This window comes from Rhea pennata, chromosome 6, assembly GCF_028389875.1.
Source record: "Rhea pennata isolate bPtePen1 chromosome 6, bPtePen1.pri, whole genome shotgun sequence".
NCBI classification, from domain to species: Eukaryota; Metazoa; Chordata; class Aves; order Rheiformes; family Rheidae; genus Rhea; species Rhea pennata.
In genome coordinates this window covers 20,774,193-20,791,770 of record NC_084668.1, presented here as the reverse complement: position 1 = coordinate 20,791,770, position 17,578 = coordinate 20,774,193, and the positions used below count along the sequence as shown (strand labels likewise).

Sequence of the window (17,578 nt, the reverse complement as noted above, 5' to 3'; positions counted from 1 at the left end):
GAACAAAGATCAGTTTCTGTGGGTGGCTGCTCCTACCAGGTCCAAGCAGCGTAAGCTGAAGCCATGTAGAGGCCAAGAGAGATGAAGAGATGAGAGGCAGCCTGTGCCTTTGATGTGAATAGGAAGGAAGAGGCAGAGGTGTGGCCTTAATGTCCAGAGCGCATTACAACAAAAAACCCCTTAGAATTATTAAATTATAACTAGTAACACTTTCTGTATGGTGATTTCCAGTACAAAGTATAAACAGGAATTTTATTCCTATTTATAAATTTTATATAACTATAAATAAGAAAATATAAATCCTCTTTCAGAAATGCTGATCCGCCATTATCCACAGCCTGTAACTGCTCAAACTCATTAAACAGAAATGTGGAAATAAAAAGGATTTCTGCAATCTGCCTACTTCGTGCACGTAGTATATATCTAAAACTGAATAAAAAAATGCAAACAGAAGTTAGGCAAGCTAAATCCTATTTCTTTGTCAGAAACCAAGAATTACTTGTATAATTCAAAACTCTCTTTAGTAATGAGACAAAAAATAGAGAAATGATTCATTTCAGGGAATATCACTACAGTTTAAACAGCTTAACAATTTACAGAGTTTTACCATTATCAATTGAATATTCCCCTTGGTCCACACTCCACTTTGTATCAGGCCACCCTGCTTCCAAAAATCCTTTCTGTCTCTTTAGCAGGAAACCTAAAACATGCCTGAAATGTCTATAAATATATTTAGCTTTGTTCTTTTAATAATTATCTTCATTTGTATTGCATTTCATAGTCATAGTATATTCTGAAACATCTAAATTGTAAGACTTCTAGCTTATAAATCATATTGAAGATTTTCTTTTTTTTATATATACTTGATTACATTTCTAAGAACCAACAAAAATATCCTCAAGAGCCTCCCATTATTTACAGTGCTTTTGAAACTGGGTTGATGTTAACATTCATACAAATGGCACCTGTGACAGGTGCAGATTCTCTTTCTTTTACTGTCTTAAATTTAATGTAAAGCACTTTTTTAATAACGGTGCTATGATCGTCTTCTCCCCCAAGGGGGGAAATGTAATACTACTGTATATGGACATATATATATATGTGTGTGTGTGTATATATATGTATATAATACACTATGTAAAAGCCATTTATCAGTCAGATGGCTATGTGGGCTACTAAAATTGACTAGAAAAGCTGGCATCAGTGATGAGCTCCATCTCACTGTGTTCTCTTACACATTCACGAAAATAATTACACGCTTTGAAGAAGGCTTCATTTAAGGCCAAATCATCTCAGCCTTATTCCCTGCAGGACAATGCAGGTCCTGAATCATCCAGAGCAGCAGAACTTGTCTCTCTGGGCAGCCTCAGCCCCCCACGAATGACGGTCCTGGATCCTTGGAGGACATGGACATGGTGCTACTAACTGCGACAGAGCTTCAGCAGTTCAGTCCACCTGAGGAGTTTGTCTCCTTGCTTCAGGAGTAACTACTGATTTACACCACCACGAGCAGGAAATGCGTGAGTACTACTTATTAATCACTACATAGCTGAACCGTAGTGTTAAGCCTTCCTAGAGCTGAACTGGCATCCTGAATATGAACACTTTTCCTGAATATTGTTTTATAAAAAAGATTTTATCCACGTGTCTTACAAAGTGCTAGAGTACAGTTAGTCATACATAGCTCAAGGCAACAAAAATGCAGTTGCATAGCATATGTTCATTTATTCTCTTTTCCGTAACTCCTAATGTATTAAAGCGCTTAAGTCCTCCAAGGACCTTTTTTTTTTTGTTGTTTTTTTGTTTTTTTAATCTAGAGAACAGCAACTGGTCTTAATCAATTGTTATAAATACAAATAACTTTGCCATACGTAATTTGTCATCAATGAAGACTTATGGACAACTCACCTTTTACAAAACTAAAGCTCAGCTTTTATAAATGTCATAAAATAAAGATGGCAGAGAGCTGTGATTTTAAATTATTGTCACACTAAAGGAATGTTAATCAGCAATTTTAAAAATAATTAAGCAGTTGTCCTGAAATACAAGAGTCTGGCTGAAATGCCTTTGTAGTTGTTGAAGTAATAATTTACTGTATAAAAATACTGAAAAATGTCCGCTAGAGGGAGTTATTGCAAATTTTTTTCTCTAACACTTATTCAAAACTTTTTTTTCATTGCTCTATAACCAAACTGATCAAATTTACTCTGAAGTGTACAGAGGAATCACACAGTTTATTCCACTGGCCAAAGAAAAGCACAGATGGTCGTGTTCCTTAAAGTACAAAAGAATACACCAAAATGGTATTTATATTCATTTTCTTAAATATTTATATGCTGGTTAAGTTAAAAAAAAATTTTTTTTAAACTGTTTTTTCTTACGCTATGGGCAATGGGAGAAACGCTAGAAATTTCAGTGCGTCTTTGAGAGGCACTGCTGGTCTGGGGGAAGAGATGTCATACTAGTCCTGGTACTGCTAGACAAGAGACGAATAGGCATTATAGAACTGCATAATAGAAGTAGGTATAATAGGCATTATAGACTGCATAATAGAAATAAGATTCACTGTTGATATAACGTAGAAACCTGTTTTACTTCATTGCAAACAAATGGACAATATATATTGTACAATATATAATAAAAATACAGCCAATACAAGTGCCACTAGTTAACAAAAAACCCTAATCTTAAGACTTAAAAATGCTCATTTTTGTAATATATACATTGCAGTAATAAGCCACAATAAATACATCAAATTCCATATCATTCATAATAAATACTGAAAATATAAATACAGAAGAATACAGTTAATTTGAATAAATTATTACAACATAAGGTCTAGGTTACGTTCTGTTGAATATTATTGTAGCTTATATTACCCTTTGGCATCTTTGATGTTACAATTTATTTTAAAAAAAGAGGAAATGTGTAATTCATGAAGCTGTAGAATTATACTCATGTACATATTTTAAGATGAACTTTCTTTCTCATCACTTCTTCAAACAGTTTTAAAGCAGCAGTCCAATTAAAAATGTTGCTTTTCTGTTGAGACCTCCATAGTTTTAATGAAAAATGTTAATTACAAAATTATTTTTCTCAAAAATTGCTAAAGTTAGAAGAAAGTATTACGAATTTTAAACACATGGCTGCAGCTGTACCACAATTTTACTAGTCCCATTTGAATGGATTACATGTCTGAAAGACCATCAACTTACTTAAATACTTTTGAATCCATGCTGCAGTGTATTATTTACTACTTGCCAACAAAAATTTCAAAAGCAATTTTATATTCTTATGGGGATATATATCTATATATAGATATACAGAGAGATTAATCTTTTGAAACACAGAGCTGAAATAGTGTAAATTTGACATGTTCCATATTTCTTAAAACAACGAAAACAGTTAACGGTAATAATAAATGTTGATTTTTTATATAAAGTTGCTATCTATTGGCTGTAGATGGAATCAAATCAAAATAACAAAATGCCATGTTTTATGTTAACAGGTATTAACCAGCACATCTGTATTAACAAATTTATTTTCAGAAGATTATTACACCAGAATGCAATATAACTTAAAGATCAACTTTACTAAGACACTATTACAGGCTGAGGCTGATAGGAACGGATTTGTAATCTACAGATTTTGACAATTTTTGCACTGTTAAATGTCTAGAGCTTATTTTACATCAAACACTTTTTTAACGTTTCACAAAGTATACTTCAGACATATTTCCATAGAAGTGCCTACAATCAGTCAATTAAAAGAAGGGTCCAGTGGTTAAGCATTGTTTACGTGGGCATTGTTATGTGAGAACTAAAGTGGTGATACTTTGTGTGTGATGGTTTGAAAAACCAGAATGCTTTTCTTCTGGTCTTGTTTTAAGAGAACCAGCTGCTGCTGCACCCAATGACATAATCTTTTGAAGAAGCTGAACATCTGTGCGCGATCTGCATATCAGAAACTCACAGATGGGAGGGTGTTTTTACAGTAATGCCCCAGTACCCCAGTAAGGTTGACCTTCACCCATAATCCCAAATAAAACTGCGTATCTAAAAAGGTTTAAGATGGAGAAACCTAGCGGAATTAGCTGCCATAAGGTACTAAATCTCATTTGAAAAGCCCAAGCTAAATTGCTGGTAAGAAGACCACCTATTTGTCCTTTGCCTTTAATGTTTCTTGTTATCAAAGAAATCAGTTTTATTAGAATGCATGCCTGCGAGCCGAGTTAACTAAAATGGTGTTTGATGTGCCTCTGTAGTTGACATAGACAAGGAAAAGACATGGCAGTGGTGTTTCTAGGGTTTCATTGTGTTTCGTTTTGTTATTTTTTAAGCCCATGCTATTGGGTGTTTTATGTAATGTTTAGCTGCATCCAACAGCTATGTAAAAATGACATTTCCTGTTTGCACTGAGTTCATAGTTCTGTTTTAAAATATATTAACTGGCATAATTCATATCATGTTCTAACATGACGTAACTTGTAGTGAACATACACAAGTCCATCCTTGCTCTGGGCATGTCTTTATTTCTTTTTGTTATCTTTTCTTTCCTCCTCTAGGGGGGGGGGGGGGGGGGGGGAAAACACGTCCTTCTCATCAGTCTGCCTCTTGCCTCTTCCTTCCTTTCCTCTACTTTGCCCTCTCTCTTCCCTCCCCACCTCCTCCCAGCAGGGTGTATCCACCCACACCTCAATACAAAGGATGGTCTTGATCCCTGGGTTATAATAGTGGTATTGATTGATCTCTTCCATTGTTTTTCCTATCTGTACGGAAAAGCTAATCCAGTCTTCACAGGTTATTGAAAAAGTGTGCAGTTAAAAAAGTACACACACACACACACACACACACACACACACACACACACGAGACAAACTTCTGACTTTGTTCCATTTGACATTCATAAAAGAAGTTAAAAAAAAAAAAAAGGTAAAAAAAACTTGCTAAAGAGTCATTGCTAAGATCCAAATGAAAATAACTGGAAGATTGCCCTCTGGTTTGTTTGTTTCTTTGTTTTGTTTCCTAGCCTGGATGAAAGACTATCATCTTCCCAATTGAGTGGAAACATTACAGAGCATCATGAATATGGTTCTCCAGTTGGTGGGACCTTCTGTATGCTGGTTATCTGCCTAACAATGAAGCCTATGCAGTAGTAAAGCCACGCACATTTTAATTTTCCTTTTTTTTTTCAGATCTAATTCACTTCTATTTTTCAGAAGAGTGTTTACATTAGCAATAAATAAACAAATGTCTCTCACTGTAGTTTTAAAGGAAAATTTTTGTTTCCCTAGGTGATGGTTTTCTGTTTTCCCTTATTTTGGATTTTTCATCCAGCCCTGGGCTGTGCTATATCAAGAGTGACACTCTTTCCATAGATCTACAAGTGTCAGGAGATGGTGAGTATCTATCTCATACCATATGTCTGCAGCCACTGGGGGGTAGGTTTCCTTCATCCTTGTTGCATGCATGGAGTCGGGGAGCCTACCGGCCATGTTGGGATCAGCCCCCAAAACCGTATTCGGAGCCGACAGCGTACACTTTTCACTGAAGCTCCAATCCATCTGCATGCTAATAAAATGCTAATAAAACATAAAATTAACTCTTCTAGCAAAGAAAAGGATATCACAGGGATACTAGAGTTGCCCTTGCATGCATTTCAAAGTTTTTTTTTTTTTTTTTTTTTTTTTTTTTTTTTTTAAAAAAGCCTTATTGTAAAACAAATCTGTCTCAGAGACTAAGGTTTGAAGAGAGGAAGGAAAACAAAAGACCACATAACACTGAGATGTCCCATAAATTGGATGTGCTTATAGTAAGTCAAAACTTGGTATCAGCTAGTAGGGTGGTGGAAAGTTCTCAAGGGTGTTTATAGCTTTCCTTCTCCTTAAGTGATAGCAACACTCCTGTGCATATGTATTAGCAAACAAGTTAAAAACACCCTCTGATTTGGGAGGGGGAAGGACAAGGCACAGGAAGCACTTATGAACAACTCAAGCATGTGTTCACTCAGATGTCTTTACAACTAAATCACACTTTTTCATCACTTCACAATGTTCTTGTTTTAGACTGCACACCTCTTGGAGAAAATGGACAATTATTAATCAGCACATGTACAGTGATTACCGAGAACAGCAAAATTAAACCAGGTACGTTTTTTTTTTAAAAAAATTTTGAAACATTCAGAAAGACAAATGCTGAGTTTTCTCTTACTCAGTAAGGAACATGTTAATGAACAAGACTCCATGTATCTATTTTCTGAAAATAACAGTAGTTTTCTACTATTTTAAAAAAATAGTAATCAGATTTATTATTTTAGAAATAAATTCTATAGAATATATTCTTTGAGTTAATTCTGTTTTTTTTTCTGTGTATTTTACATCAAATGTTCTGTATCCATAATAAGGTAGAGGGTACTGTTTAGCCCGGTAGGAAAGCATAACATCCCTAAAAACGTAGGGATTTCTCATCTCATCCTCTATAATGTCTGTTCCTGACTTCTTCAGGAAATTTAACTGGCAAAATAATCAAGCCCAGATCATGACATTGCTCTGCAGTATAGACACGAGTTTCTTATCTGGCAAATGCCCTTAAAACAATATTGTGGGTCCAATGTCTCTTTTGCTTTAGCTTTGAGTAAGGGTACCTGGCTTGCCTCAGAGGCAGCCCTGGCATGGAGTTTTGACTGAGAGAATTAAGCTGGCAAAGGAGGAAGACACACAGGGGAGTAAGACTTGCTTTTGCTGCCCTGTGTAGTGTTGTAGGCAAACTGCAGTCTTGCTGCTCAAATGTTAAGAAGTCTACAGGTAAATGTTACATATTCAACATAGATTTTATTCTAATTTTCCCATTTTTATGGTGAACTTTATTATTACATTCTTGCTTGTCAACTTGGTCCATGGAAAGAAGAGCTTGCTTTTGCTATGTGTCTCATCTGTGGTAAAATTTCTGTTCACCTCTAAGCAGGATTGGGCTGGACTGGGAAAGTGACTCAGTAGTACTGAAATTTGGTAATGATATCAGAAGAGATGTTAATGACATTTTGGGTGTTCTGTAGAACTTTTTTTAATCATTACATATCCAAGTACCTTACAAACCAGAGCACAGAGAATGGGAGTGACAAAGCTGGACAAAGGCAAAGTCAAAGCCAACAACAGAACCCAGGTCTCCTCTTTCCTAGCCTATATATATGTATATGTGTACACACACACACGCCCACCCTATTAAGTAGGTCACATTTTTAGAAAGATGTCCTAAACATCTGAAATACTCCAAAACAACACATTTCCTATTTTGTGTACAAATGTATGTATACAATCTTTATCAAACTAATTGGGCTTATTGAAGATGCACTCTCAGCTGATGAGGTGGTGCTACATGATTAGTTTGTTAGGGCATTTACTGAAATCTGACACCCAGGTAAGATGAGAAACTGGATCTATGTCTCTTAGCAATCCAGTGAGTAACACCACCGTGAACACAGCATGCAACTTCGGTAGAACTTGTACAAAAAGCAAGCTAATATTTTTAGTTGACTCAGAACTATTTAAAAGATCAGTGAGAGGGCTGAACCGTATTTATAGCAAGTGAAGATGCTTGCTAAGAATAATCAAATGGCCTTTAAAGCAATGAATAGATGTCAACTCAAATTCTGATTCATGATCAGCAACTTGTGCAAATGCAAAATAGTAACACTTTTTGATCTGACTGGCATACAGCTGATTATAAAATTTTTTTTTTAAATGAAAAATACTAGAAATTTTTACTGACCAGCATTTAATTTTTAAAGGATGTGTTAGTGGGCATGAACGTAGCTTTTAGAGCTGGAACTGGAACTTTCCTGGCAAAAAGCAATTACAGTGATTGCAATTGTTTCCTAACATCAGTTACAGCTTCATATATAAACTTTAACAATGCATTTCCCAAGAGAGTCAAAGTTCACAGTACAGGGAAAAAGGCAATCAATTTTATGTGCTGTTTCAGTGATCTTTAGTGTGGAAATTCTATTTTACAGAGGGAAATGCTTTTCTTATTATTAATTTTTCTGAACTGCCTAAATGTAATCATAAATTATCTTCTAGTTTATTATCTGCCTTCTTACAAATAATTATTAGTAGCTAAACACCTTAGTGAGTAAAGAAGTGATACAGGTTTTCAGTAAACATTTCAATAAATGCTATGCCAGATCTACTTAGAAGCACACACTACTGTATGTTTATCATTTAATAACGTAACTCAGCACACAGAAATAAGCCTACCCATAATGAAAGGAGTGGTTATCAACATTAATGATAATTATCTGGGAAATGGGACACATCATATATTATTATATATAAGCCCAGAAAATCAGACTAAAATATTCTCCATCCTGTGCTGTATTAAGGCTACTTTTCCTTATATGGTATATTTTTTTCCCCTTCTAAGCAAAACTTGAGAGTCTAACCAAGGGCTAGGAGGCTTGACTCTCCCTGATGTCTACAGCCTACTCTCAATTTCACAGCCCAATTAGAGTATCATCTACTTTGGTTAGGACTATGATTATTTTTTCACTCTAGTCTACTTGTTAATGCTAGAAAAGGCCTTAGTACAGTCTGGTATGGAGTCATTTGGGGAACAGGTTTAGCCTCTGTTAACAGAAGATGGGGGGCGTTCTCCCCCCCCCCCCCAACAGAAAGGGGGGGGTCTTTTTTTTTTTTTTCCCTCCTCAGTACAAGCTTTGTATCTCTTAGAAGCTTTGTTATTGTTATTAGTATAGCTCCTGGGCAATCTCTGTCAATTATAAACAAAGACTTCATTTTTTTTTTAAGTTGTTCCAAGAATTAAACGGGATGTGTTTAGCTTGTATCCTGAAATCAAATCTGGATCACAAAATGCCAGACCAGATGAAGAAGGACAAGTGTATTACTATCTATACTGTCTACACCACAGCCCAGTAATTAAAAATATGTTCTCAATATTAGTCTTTACTAAGCATATTTTATTTTTCAATTTTCAGGAACTAGCGCCTTTAAGCAAGGGAAAATAGTGTAGGAAAAGCTCCTTATAGAGCCACTGCCGCTATACCCCTCACTATATCAGCTACTTGTCATCCTATGCTGCATGCTTTAGAGGATTTAGCTGTATTCATCTCTAATGCTACAGTGGTGTAGAAGATATACATCTGGGTATGCAGAAGTTTATAGAGATGTTAATGCTAGGGAAGCCTGGATCTGAAGCCTGTGCAAATGGCAATATTAAATAACCACCATCTCAGTATTTTGAAGCTAGCCGAGATGTATTTTATTAAGTAAGTAAGTAAGTTAATTATGTACTGTGCTTGCTAATATTATTAAAGATATATTTTACATGAAAGCATAGGGACCAAGAAAATTTCTTATTGCTCAGTAGGGGGTGAATAATGAAACAAAACTATTATTTATTTCATTTAACTTTCCCCTGAGAGTAATACCCTGGTAAAGTGTGGATGATCATATCCTCCAGTGGATAACACTGAGGTTAAAAAGCTGCTACTGATTCACAGCTACTCTTCCAGCTCAAGTAGTAGGGATTTGTGCTTTTGGTGCTGGTGTTGAGCAAGATTGCCAGATTTAAGCCTGCTGTTGATGCAAGATGCCTACATACAGAGACTTCTTGTTATATTTGACTGTAAAATATTTTGAACAGAGTTATACTATTCTCATTCTTACATGCAGAACTTGTTAGGAACTCTTCCTAACATGTTTCTCTTTAAAAATGAAGATGGGTATATCTTACATAGAGTGGAGAGTACATGCATTTACCTGGCTACTCAGCTTTTAGAGAAAGAGAAGAGAGTGTTCTGTGAACAAGAGAACAGAGCTCAAGGAACTGCTGAACAGAGAATCAACATGACTGCACTCACCCAGGAGATGGAATACTTTGCAAATGTGGATCCAGTCCCTAGAGAGCTAGGACGTTTTAATGCAATCCTTGTAAGATTAAAAAATGTAGGACTTCTTCTGGTATGAAAATAAGTAAGTAAATAAATAAATAAATCCCTTCCTGGCTACTACATGAAGTAAAAATATTTTGCCAGTTTATGTAAAAATAAGAACTGGAAATCACTGTGCACAGATTTCATAAAAAACAATTAAGTCACCTTATTTTTTTAAAAAGCATTTTTAAAGTCTGACAGTCTTTTCTACTGGAAGATTGTACATATAACTAGAATAGTCACTGTGACAAACTAAAATTTATATTGTGTTTACATGCATACTGCTAACCAGCTAGATTTGACTAGATAAAAGTTAAGATGCTGATCCTTAATTCAACAAATAAGACATGTCTACCTTTCAAATTACTGAACAAATAAATAATATTTCAATATTAGTAGAACAAACATATCAAAATAGATTGTGAAATTAAAATAAGGCAGTGCAGAATCATCAGTGTATAGAAAAACAGGCCCCTACATCTCCTTCTCTAGAAGAAAGCAACTTTAGTTAATAAATTAAAAGTTGAGACATAGTAGGTCTTTCTATTAATTACATTTTCATTTTAGAACAAGTGAAGTGCAAGATAACAGATATCCATATGATGCACTTGATATTTTGCTTGTAAACTGTAACAGATACAGAATTTCTGAAGCTATGTTTCTTATACAATATGCAGGTTCTTGCATATTAATTAGCTCTGAAAATCTGGGATATGATCAGAAGTCCAAAAAAAAGGCAGTCTTATATTTTATAAAAACTGCTAAATATTTAGGGAAACCTAGACGTTTTCACACTGTTTTCCATGCTTCATTTAAACTGTGATCAGCAAGACTTAACCTTTATAAAGTGCTTTGCTGAAATACTCATGAACTGGCTCGGGAAAACTTACTTACCGGTTTTGTTAAATGGATTTTCGGATGTTGTTGTGTTACATATACCTCGGAGTCTGGAGCTACGAAATTTCTCCAAAATAGTTCACAGTTCCCATATTTAATAAAGTACTGCAAAATGGCACTAAAGTGCATAAATATCTGAATGTTTTGTAGGGCTAAAAGGTGCTGTGTAAGCTTAAACTACTGCTTTGCCATTACATACAAGATAATTTTTGGGGGTGGGAGGGAGAGGTTTGTTCCGAGAATGCCACTGATTCTAATTTTAATGGCAGATTGTCTACCACCTTTCACCTTTCTAGAAAATGTAAATGTCCCCTCTTTCTTACTCTTCAGTTTGTCCAAAACAGTAGAAAGATAAAATAGCACACACTATAAAAATGCATTTCAAGATAACTTTCAAGAAATGGTGTTTAAAAAGAAAAAAAAAGTACATGGTACTCCAGATGAAAAGTGGACATGCTCTTTGTTATTAGCTATGGATCTTCTGTTCAAATGAACGTGCTGTTCATTTTTATCAGAACATGAGTACTAAACTACTATAAATTAAATACATACAGTACAGAACAATTAAAACTTTTTTTGTACAGTAATTACTTTTACATTAAAACTCACCATCTTTCCAGATATGTTGAGAATTAGGACTCTAAACGTGATTATTTCAAAGTACCGTTTTTAACAATCTTGCACAGGCCCGACAATCAAAAACATGAAGCTTTGATTCACACAGCTTGGCAGGTTTCACTTACTTTGATAGGTAGGCTACTTTGAATTTTTTAACTTTTTTTTTTTTATCAAAAGATTGTTTATTTATTTGTTAGTTTTTTTTTTTTTAATCATTACATGATCTGTTTGTGTGTGTTGCCACTGCCAATGTATCTCAAAAAAAAAAAAAAAAAGTGTCTGGAACGTTGATAGTAGTCCAAGTGTTGTCTACCTCTTAAAAAAAAAAAGTAAGATTCTAGGAAATCCAATCTGAGTGCATTTCATAAAGGAATTCAATCCTAGAATAATTTTAATATTAAACAGGTACCGTTTCTACCACTGGTGATTTGATGCACTCTTCGTGCAGTCTGCTCTTTTCTGGAAGGTTTAGCGAATTCTCAGCAGGGTGATCTTGTAAATGACTGTCACCATTCAAAGCCGAAACAAATCCATCTTGAGAGGGACCTTTCAAGTATGAGTGAAATTCCACTTGAGGGTGGCCTGGCCTATGTTCAGTATATAAACTGTTACAGGGAGTGCTGTTATCACCTTCAGATGATGAGCAGCAAACGATCACTGATGGATTTGCAGAAGGGTAATGATGGCTGCTAAAAGTTTCCTCTGATTGCCGCGTGTAGTCAACAAACTGTTCTGAAGTCATGTTGTAAGGCACCAGAGAAAGACTACCATTCTTTACAGCATCTCTTTCTGAGTAAGTTTCACCAATCTGGTTAGTAGTGCCAGCAACATGGTTCTCTATTTGGTAATAAAGATTTGAAGAGTTAGTATAGTATGAGGCATTTTTAGAGTGGTTTTCATGCACAGCAGTGCCATCAGAGTAGCAAAGGACAGATGGAAGAGGCACCATGTCAGCATGGGAGCCCATACTTTCCACAAAATCATCTGTTTTTTCTTCCTCCTCTTCCTCTTCCTCCTCCTCTTCATCATCATCTGATTCACTAGGGGCTAAACTTTGTGTGCTAGAATCTGTAACTCCACTACAAAAGCTACTCCCATCTTCCTCTTCCTCGTCTTCCCCTGGGCAGTCCAAGTCATCTGCTGTCTGAGAATGTATAACTGCAGCCTGTGGTTCAGGTTCAATCTCAAAATTCTCTGCAATTGAATATTCGGCTGGATGAGGTCCCGGACTCATAGAACTAGTGTGTGCGCTTACCTCACTGTGGCAGCCATTTAGTGCAGGAACTTGCTGCTCTCTATTTTTCTCCAGTTCAAGTTTCATTATTGTGTGCAAAAAGTGAGTCCGTACACGGATAGGATTAAATTCAATTCTACCTGCTGTATTGCTACACCCTTCTTTAGTGCAACCACAAGGAAAAGACATACGATCCACCTTTTAGAAAAAGAGAGCACAGATTAAGAATACATATCATAAACCTGGTATTATGACAGAACCTAGACAGCCTAGAGAAACAGAACAGTGAAGTAGGATTCACCTGAGAAGTACTCATGAGAATAATCCAAAATAACAATAATTCAGACAGTTAACCTGGAGTTTAACAATACTTCAAGAAATAATAAGGCATAGATTTACAATGCTGTGGAACAGGAAAAATATTTCAGTTTCATAGCTGTAGGCATTATACAGTGGAACAAAGAATATACAGTTTTTCTATTTATGGATCTGCTACAACTATACTAAATGTTCAAATCCTGGCAAAATCACTAGCAGAAAAAAAAAAAAAGTTATCAAATTTGATGAAAACCATGGAAATTAGAAAGCCAATGAAATATAAATTATGTATAAAAATCTTTCTGAAGTTTCCAATAGGGAGATACTGCCCACAGAAGATGATAGGAATGGAAACTTGAATACATTTTTTAAAAGATACTTCAGTCAATTGTAGATGAATTGTTTTAAGCCTAACAGCTTGGGGGCAGAACTTGCTTATCTAATAATAACTATCATCTTAAATATCTAAAAATGTGAGTGAATCCACAAATCAGGTACTTCAAATGGCTTATGGTCTATGATTTTTCATCTACACTGTGATACCTAAGCATCAAATATAATGCAGGGGCAAACCACATAAAGTCCAGACACCTGAAGATGAAAACAAACAGCAAAGAAGGGAATACGTTACTTAGAACAGCAAAGAGAGTTTTGCTTGGATTTAAGTAATTACCAAAAAATGTGTTCATGGAGAAATCAACTCAGGTGCTAACAGCTATTCAAGAGAATTAGTTGAAACATCTTTTAGAGGACATTTTGGAACATGTACAGTTGTACATAGGAGACCATGTAAACGTGTGACATAAAATACCTTTTCAGTTCACAGACAGAAAAACTACATGATATATTAGCAGTTGTACTCTTTATTGCTGACATCTGCATGTTAGGTAAGGATAATAGCATAGGGTTTCATTTGTTGCTTCTTACTGAGCTTGGATTATAATTCACATTTGAATATTATGTATGTGAACGGTCTCCGCACTAAAAGTTAGTATCCCTTCTGACATCTGCAGGCTACTGAATCTTCTGTTTTCTCCTTTTGAACACTTAGTCAAAGGCTGGAGAGGAACGTGAGGAGCAGTGACTTTGTATCTATGTATGTGAATGAAAAAAATACCAGATAAATGTCGGTGTCTAAACAAACTATAAAATAAATAATGGTTTTAATGAGATAATTTGTACTGCACACATTATACTTTTAAACCTAGGCCTTAAAAATCTAGTTGAGATCCACAGGCATCATCATGTAATATGCATCATTTAATGATTTTCCATAATATGTTTACTTACCACTTTAATAACAACAACAACAAAAAATACACACATACCCTTTGTTAGTTAAGTAATGACAGACAACAATATGGATATTTACCTGACATTTTATGCCTGCAAGACTGCAAGTACAAGTTTCTGGATCACAGAATACACGGCAGTCACAGCCACAATCCTCTCTGGACAGGCGGATGGCCCGCAGCTCGTGTTTCTCTTCCACATCAATCTTCTTCACCCCAGAAGCTCGTAGCAGTGCCCTTCGTTTTTTTGTTGGCAGGGGTTGTAGAAAGAAGTATTCATCTACTTCAGTGTTGTCTAGATCAATATCATCATCAGAAATGTCATCCAGTGTCAGGGTATTAGCTTCTTCAGATTCCACTGTACCATTTTTTGTCATCTGTAGTACAGAACAATTAACATAATATTTAAACTATACTTACAGATATGTGTCATATATGTAAATATATGTAATGAATTACAAATGCGAACAGCCATATGTAAAAATCCTATTGCTTGTCATGCCTTGCTCCGGTTTCCGCAACTGCCAGTAAGTTCTATATTACAATCATAGATGAGGTAAAAAAGCCATTCATTTAATTAAAGCTACATTTTTAGTTTCAGGTTGGTCATGAAACTAAATTTCTTCTAAATCTCCAATTTCTTAACTGTTCTATGAATTTTATCATATGCTGTAGTTTGACAGATCTCATGCCCTTATAAGATTCTAGCCTTACAGTATTTCTGCATAAGATGATTTTTCTGAGCCCTTAATTGATTTTTGTTCCTATTTCTGGGCACTTCGAAACTCTTCATTATCCCTCTGAGCTTAGTAGTTATTCAGCCAACACTGCTTCAGATCAGGTTACATCAAAGATTTCTAAAATGGATATTTTACGTACTGTTCTCTATCCTGTTCCTCATATCGCCTGACAACTTATTTGCTATGTGTATAGCTGAGATCAAAAAGTAGTATCGCCACTGAAGTGTTTGGGCAGCTGCCTGTAATTGGTTATTATTTTTGAACCTCTAAGTCACTTAATTTTTTCCTAAATCCTACCTCTGTAACTTCATATTCATTTGCAATGGATTTCATGTTGCTGATACATATAACTCTTCTGAAGTTGTTTATAGTCCTCTTAGATCCTGAAAATAACCTAAATAGCTTTGTGTCATCATACATTTTAGTATTTCACTAACCAGTCCAGATTATTCTTAGATTGTTAATGAATAAACTAAGAAACAAAGGAACATGGTGTTAACCTGTTATAGGATCTTGCAAAAAGCTTTTTCCTGCTTGTTTCCTAACAAGATGAATTTTTGACCCTACATATATATGACCTCCCTAGCACTATGAATTCCCTAGGCTATCTCCACTGTATAGTTTTCCTCTTAAATCTTTTAAAATTTGTTTCAAAATTAAATGCCCATGAGCATCAAGCATAAAACTCCAATGCCACTTTCTACTTTCATGAATTTAGGACACTTCAGTGCCACATGCTTGTAAACCATTTCATAAAGTCTGTAGTTATTCAAGGAGAAAAGGAAAAGATGAAAATGCCCGTTTTCTTTCATCTGCTGTACTGAAGGAAGGGTAACCTTCCTATGCATGGTACAGCTAGCTTGCTACACCTGCCAGATAATACCAATAGAAATTTTATGAAAGTTCTTTTGAAGAGAAGATTGAGAATCAAAATAATAACGAGCGCTAAAAAAAAAATCTTGAGAGGGGTAATAACATTCACTACATGGAAATGTATTTTTTCAATCTCAAGTTATATGTAGTGGGTATGGTACCACGTAGCAAACACCTGTAGCCAGTGCAGTTATATGACTGTTTTGTCATGCAGTGAACCCTTAGTCTTTGCTTAGTGCAGAACACTGGGAATCACAGTGTAGCAAACTCCCTTTTTATCCTACTGCTTAATCCTATCACCTCTCCTCCTGATGCTTCATCTAGCTGTGCTTACAAGTAAGAAAGCAGTCTGAATCTTACCCATATCACTATTTCTGCTTTTTTTATTGTTCCCAATTGGGTTAGGTATTTTAATTTTTCCATTTACAGTGACAGTTTCACCTTTCACAACCTTCTGGATTACAACTGTTATTTTATAGCATAAATGAATTAATCAACAATGGGCTTCAACTGACCATTTACTGTCCTCATGATTGGAGTTTTATGTTTATAGTAACTGGATATGGCAGCCACAGAGAAAAAAGATTACTCAGCTATTTTCTTGTTAAGTCAGGTTAAGAGCAATATCCTTTGAGGAGAAGAGTCCCAGTATCATGACTGGTAGTCCTTACATACCACATAAAGACTACATATTATTTTATATACAGAAAAAATCTCCTTAGCATCTGTAATCATTCATTCCTCTTAGCAATTCAGAACATATCAAATATGTCAAATATCAAGGCATCAAGTGAGATTAGTCTGCTGTTTGCCGTTTCAGAGAACTTTAGCTCATCCTGAGTCCTTTGATGGATTACTCAGCACTCTTATTTGTCAGCAACAACAACAAAGTCTACCAAATCATTATTTGGAATGGAACACTTTTTTTTTTCTTTTTTTAAATAAAACTGCAATTTGTTGTACCCTCTGATACTTTTCTCAAATTTGTCAACTACAGAATAAATGCTAATGGTGTCTACTATAGAAAAACAATGTATATTCTAGTTCCTCTACACACTGAATAAATGACATGTACTTGGGAGGCTTCTTGAGGGCTGAGAATTTTGGGGGTAACCACTAAGAGGGATTTATTATCCAGGGTGGGAAATATGAACACACAGAATATTTCTCATCTTGCACAAAACACAGGGACAAGTTAATCTCAACTATTTCAGCAAGAAAACAGATTTAGTTCTATTCTGCTTTGGAAGAACCAAAACCAAAAAATTCAGTTCCAGTTGCAATTCTCCAAATGTTCAGATCTAAGGTTTTAGTTGGGAGCCTACTGATCTTTCCTCATTTAATAACCCTTATTTTTCTGCTTAGTATATTCAGTGCTTTTAGCTAGGAGTTTGAGCATACTGTCTTTTTCATAACAAGGATGGAAATAAATTAATAGGTCATTCAGATTATGACCTAATTATTGTGTTTATTTCAAACAGTAAAAGTGAGTAATTCTATTATCCACTGACACATAAATTACATGCAAAGGTGACAACATGGTCTGGACTCAAGTCACTTATCACAAGCCTGTGTTCAGAACACTGGGTTACCCTCTCAGTCTTTATTTTACTGTTTGATTTTTTAATATCTTGTCTTTAGGTCAGTACACCACAGAT

The 17,578-nt window shown here is 35.3% G+C and overlaps 1 protein-coding gene and 1 long non-coding RNA gene across 2 annotated transcripts in view; one reads left to right on the top strand and one right to left on the bottom strand.

The window, feature by feature from the left end:
- Window positions 1-5,298: 5,298 nt before the first annotated feature.
- LOC134142006 (uncharacterized) overlaps window positions 5,299-17,578 on the top strand; it is a 13,600-nt gene continuing 1,320 nt past the window's right edge. Inside the window, exons 1-2 of the long non-coding RNA XR_009958772.1 lie at window positions 5,299-5,398; window positions 6,065-6,145. This is a non-coding gene — a long non-coding RNA (uncharacterized LOC134142006). The remainder of the gene's footprint in view (window positions 5,399-6,064; window positions 6,146-17,578) is intronic.
- CSRNP3 (cysteine and serine rich nuclear protein 3) overlaps window positions 11,789-17,578 on the bottom strand; it is a 25,126-nt gene continuing 19,336 nt past the window's right edge. The window contains exons 3-4 of the mRNA XM_062578691.1: window positions 14,388-14,684; window positions 11,789-12,895 (exon numbers count right to left, since the gene is read on the bottom strand). Of these exons, the coding sequence (XP_062434675.1) occupies window positions 11,861-12,895; window positions 14,388-14,684 (1,332 nt within the window). The 3' untranslated portion in view covers window positions 11,789-11,860. The remainder of the gene's footprint in view (window positions 12,896-14,387; window positions 14,685-17,578) is intronic.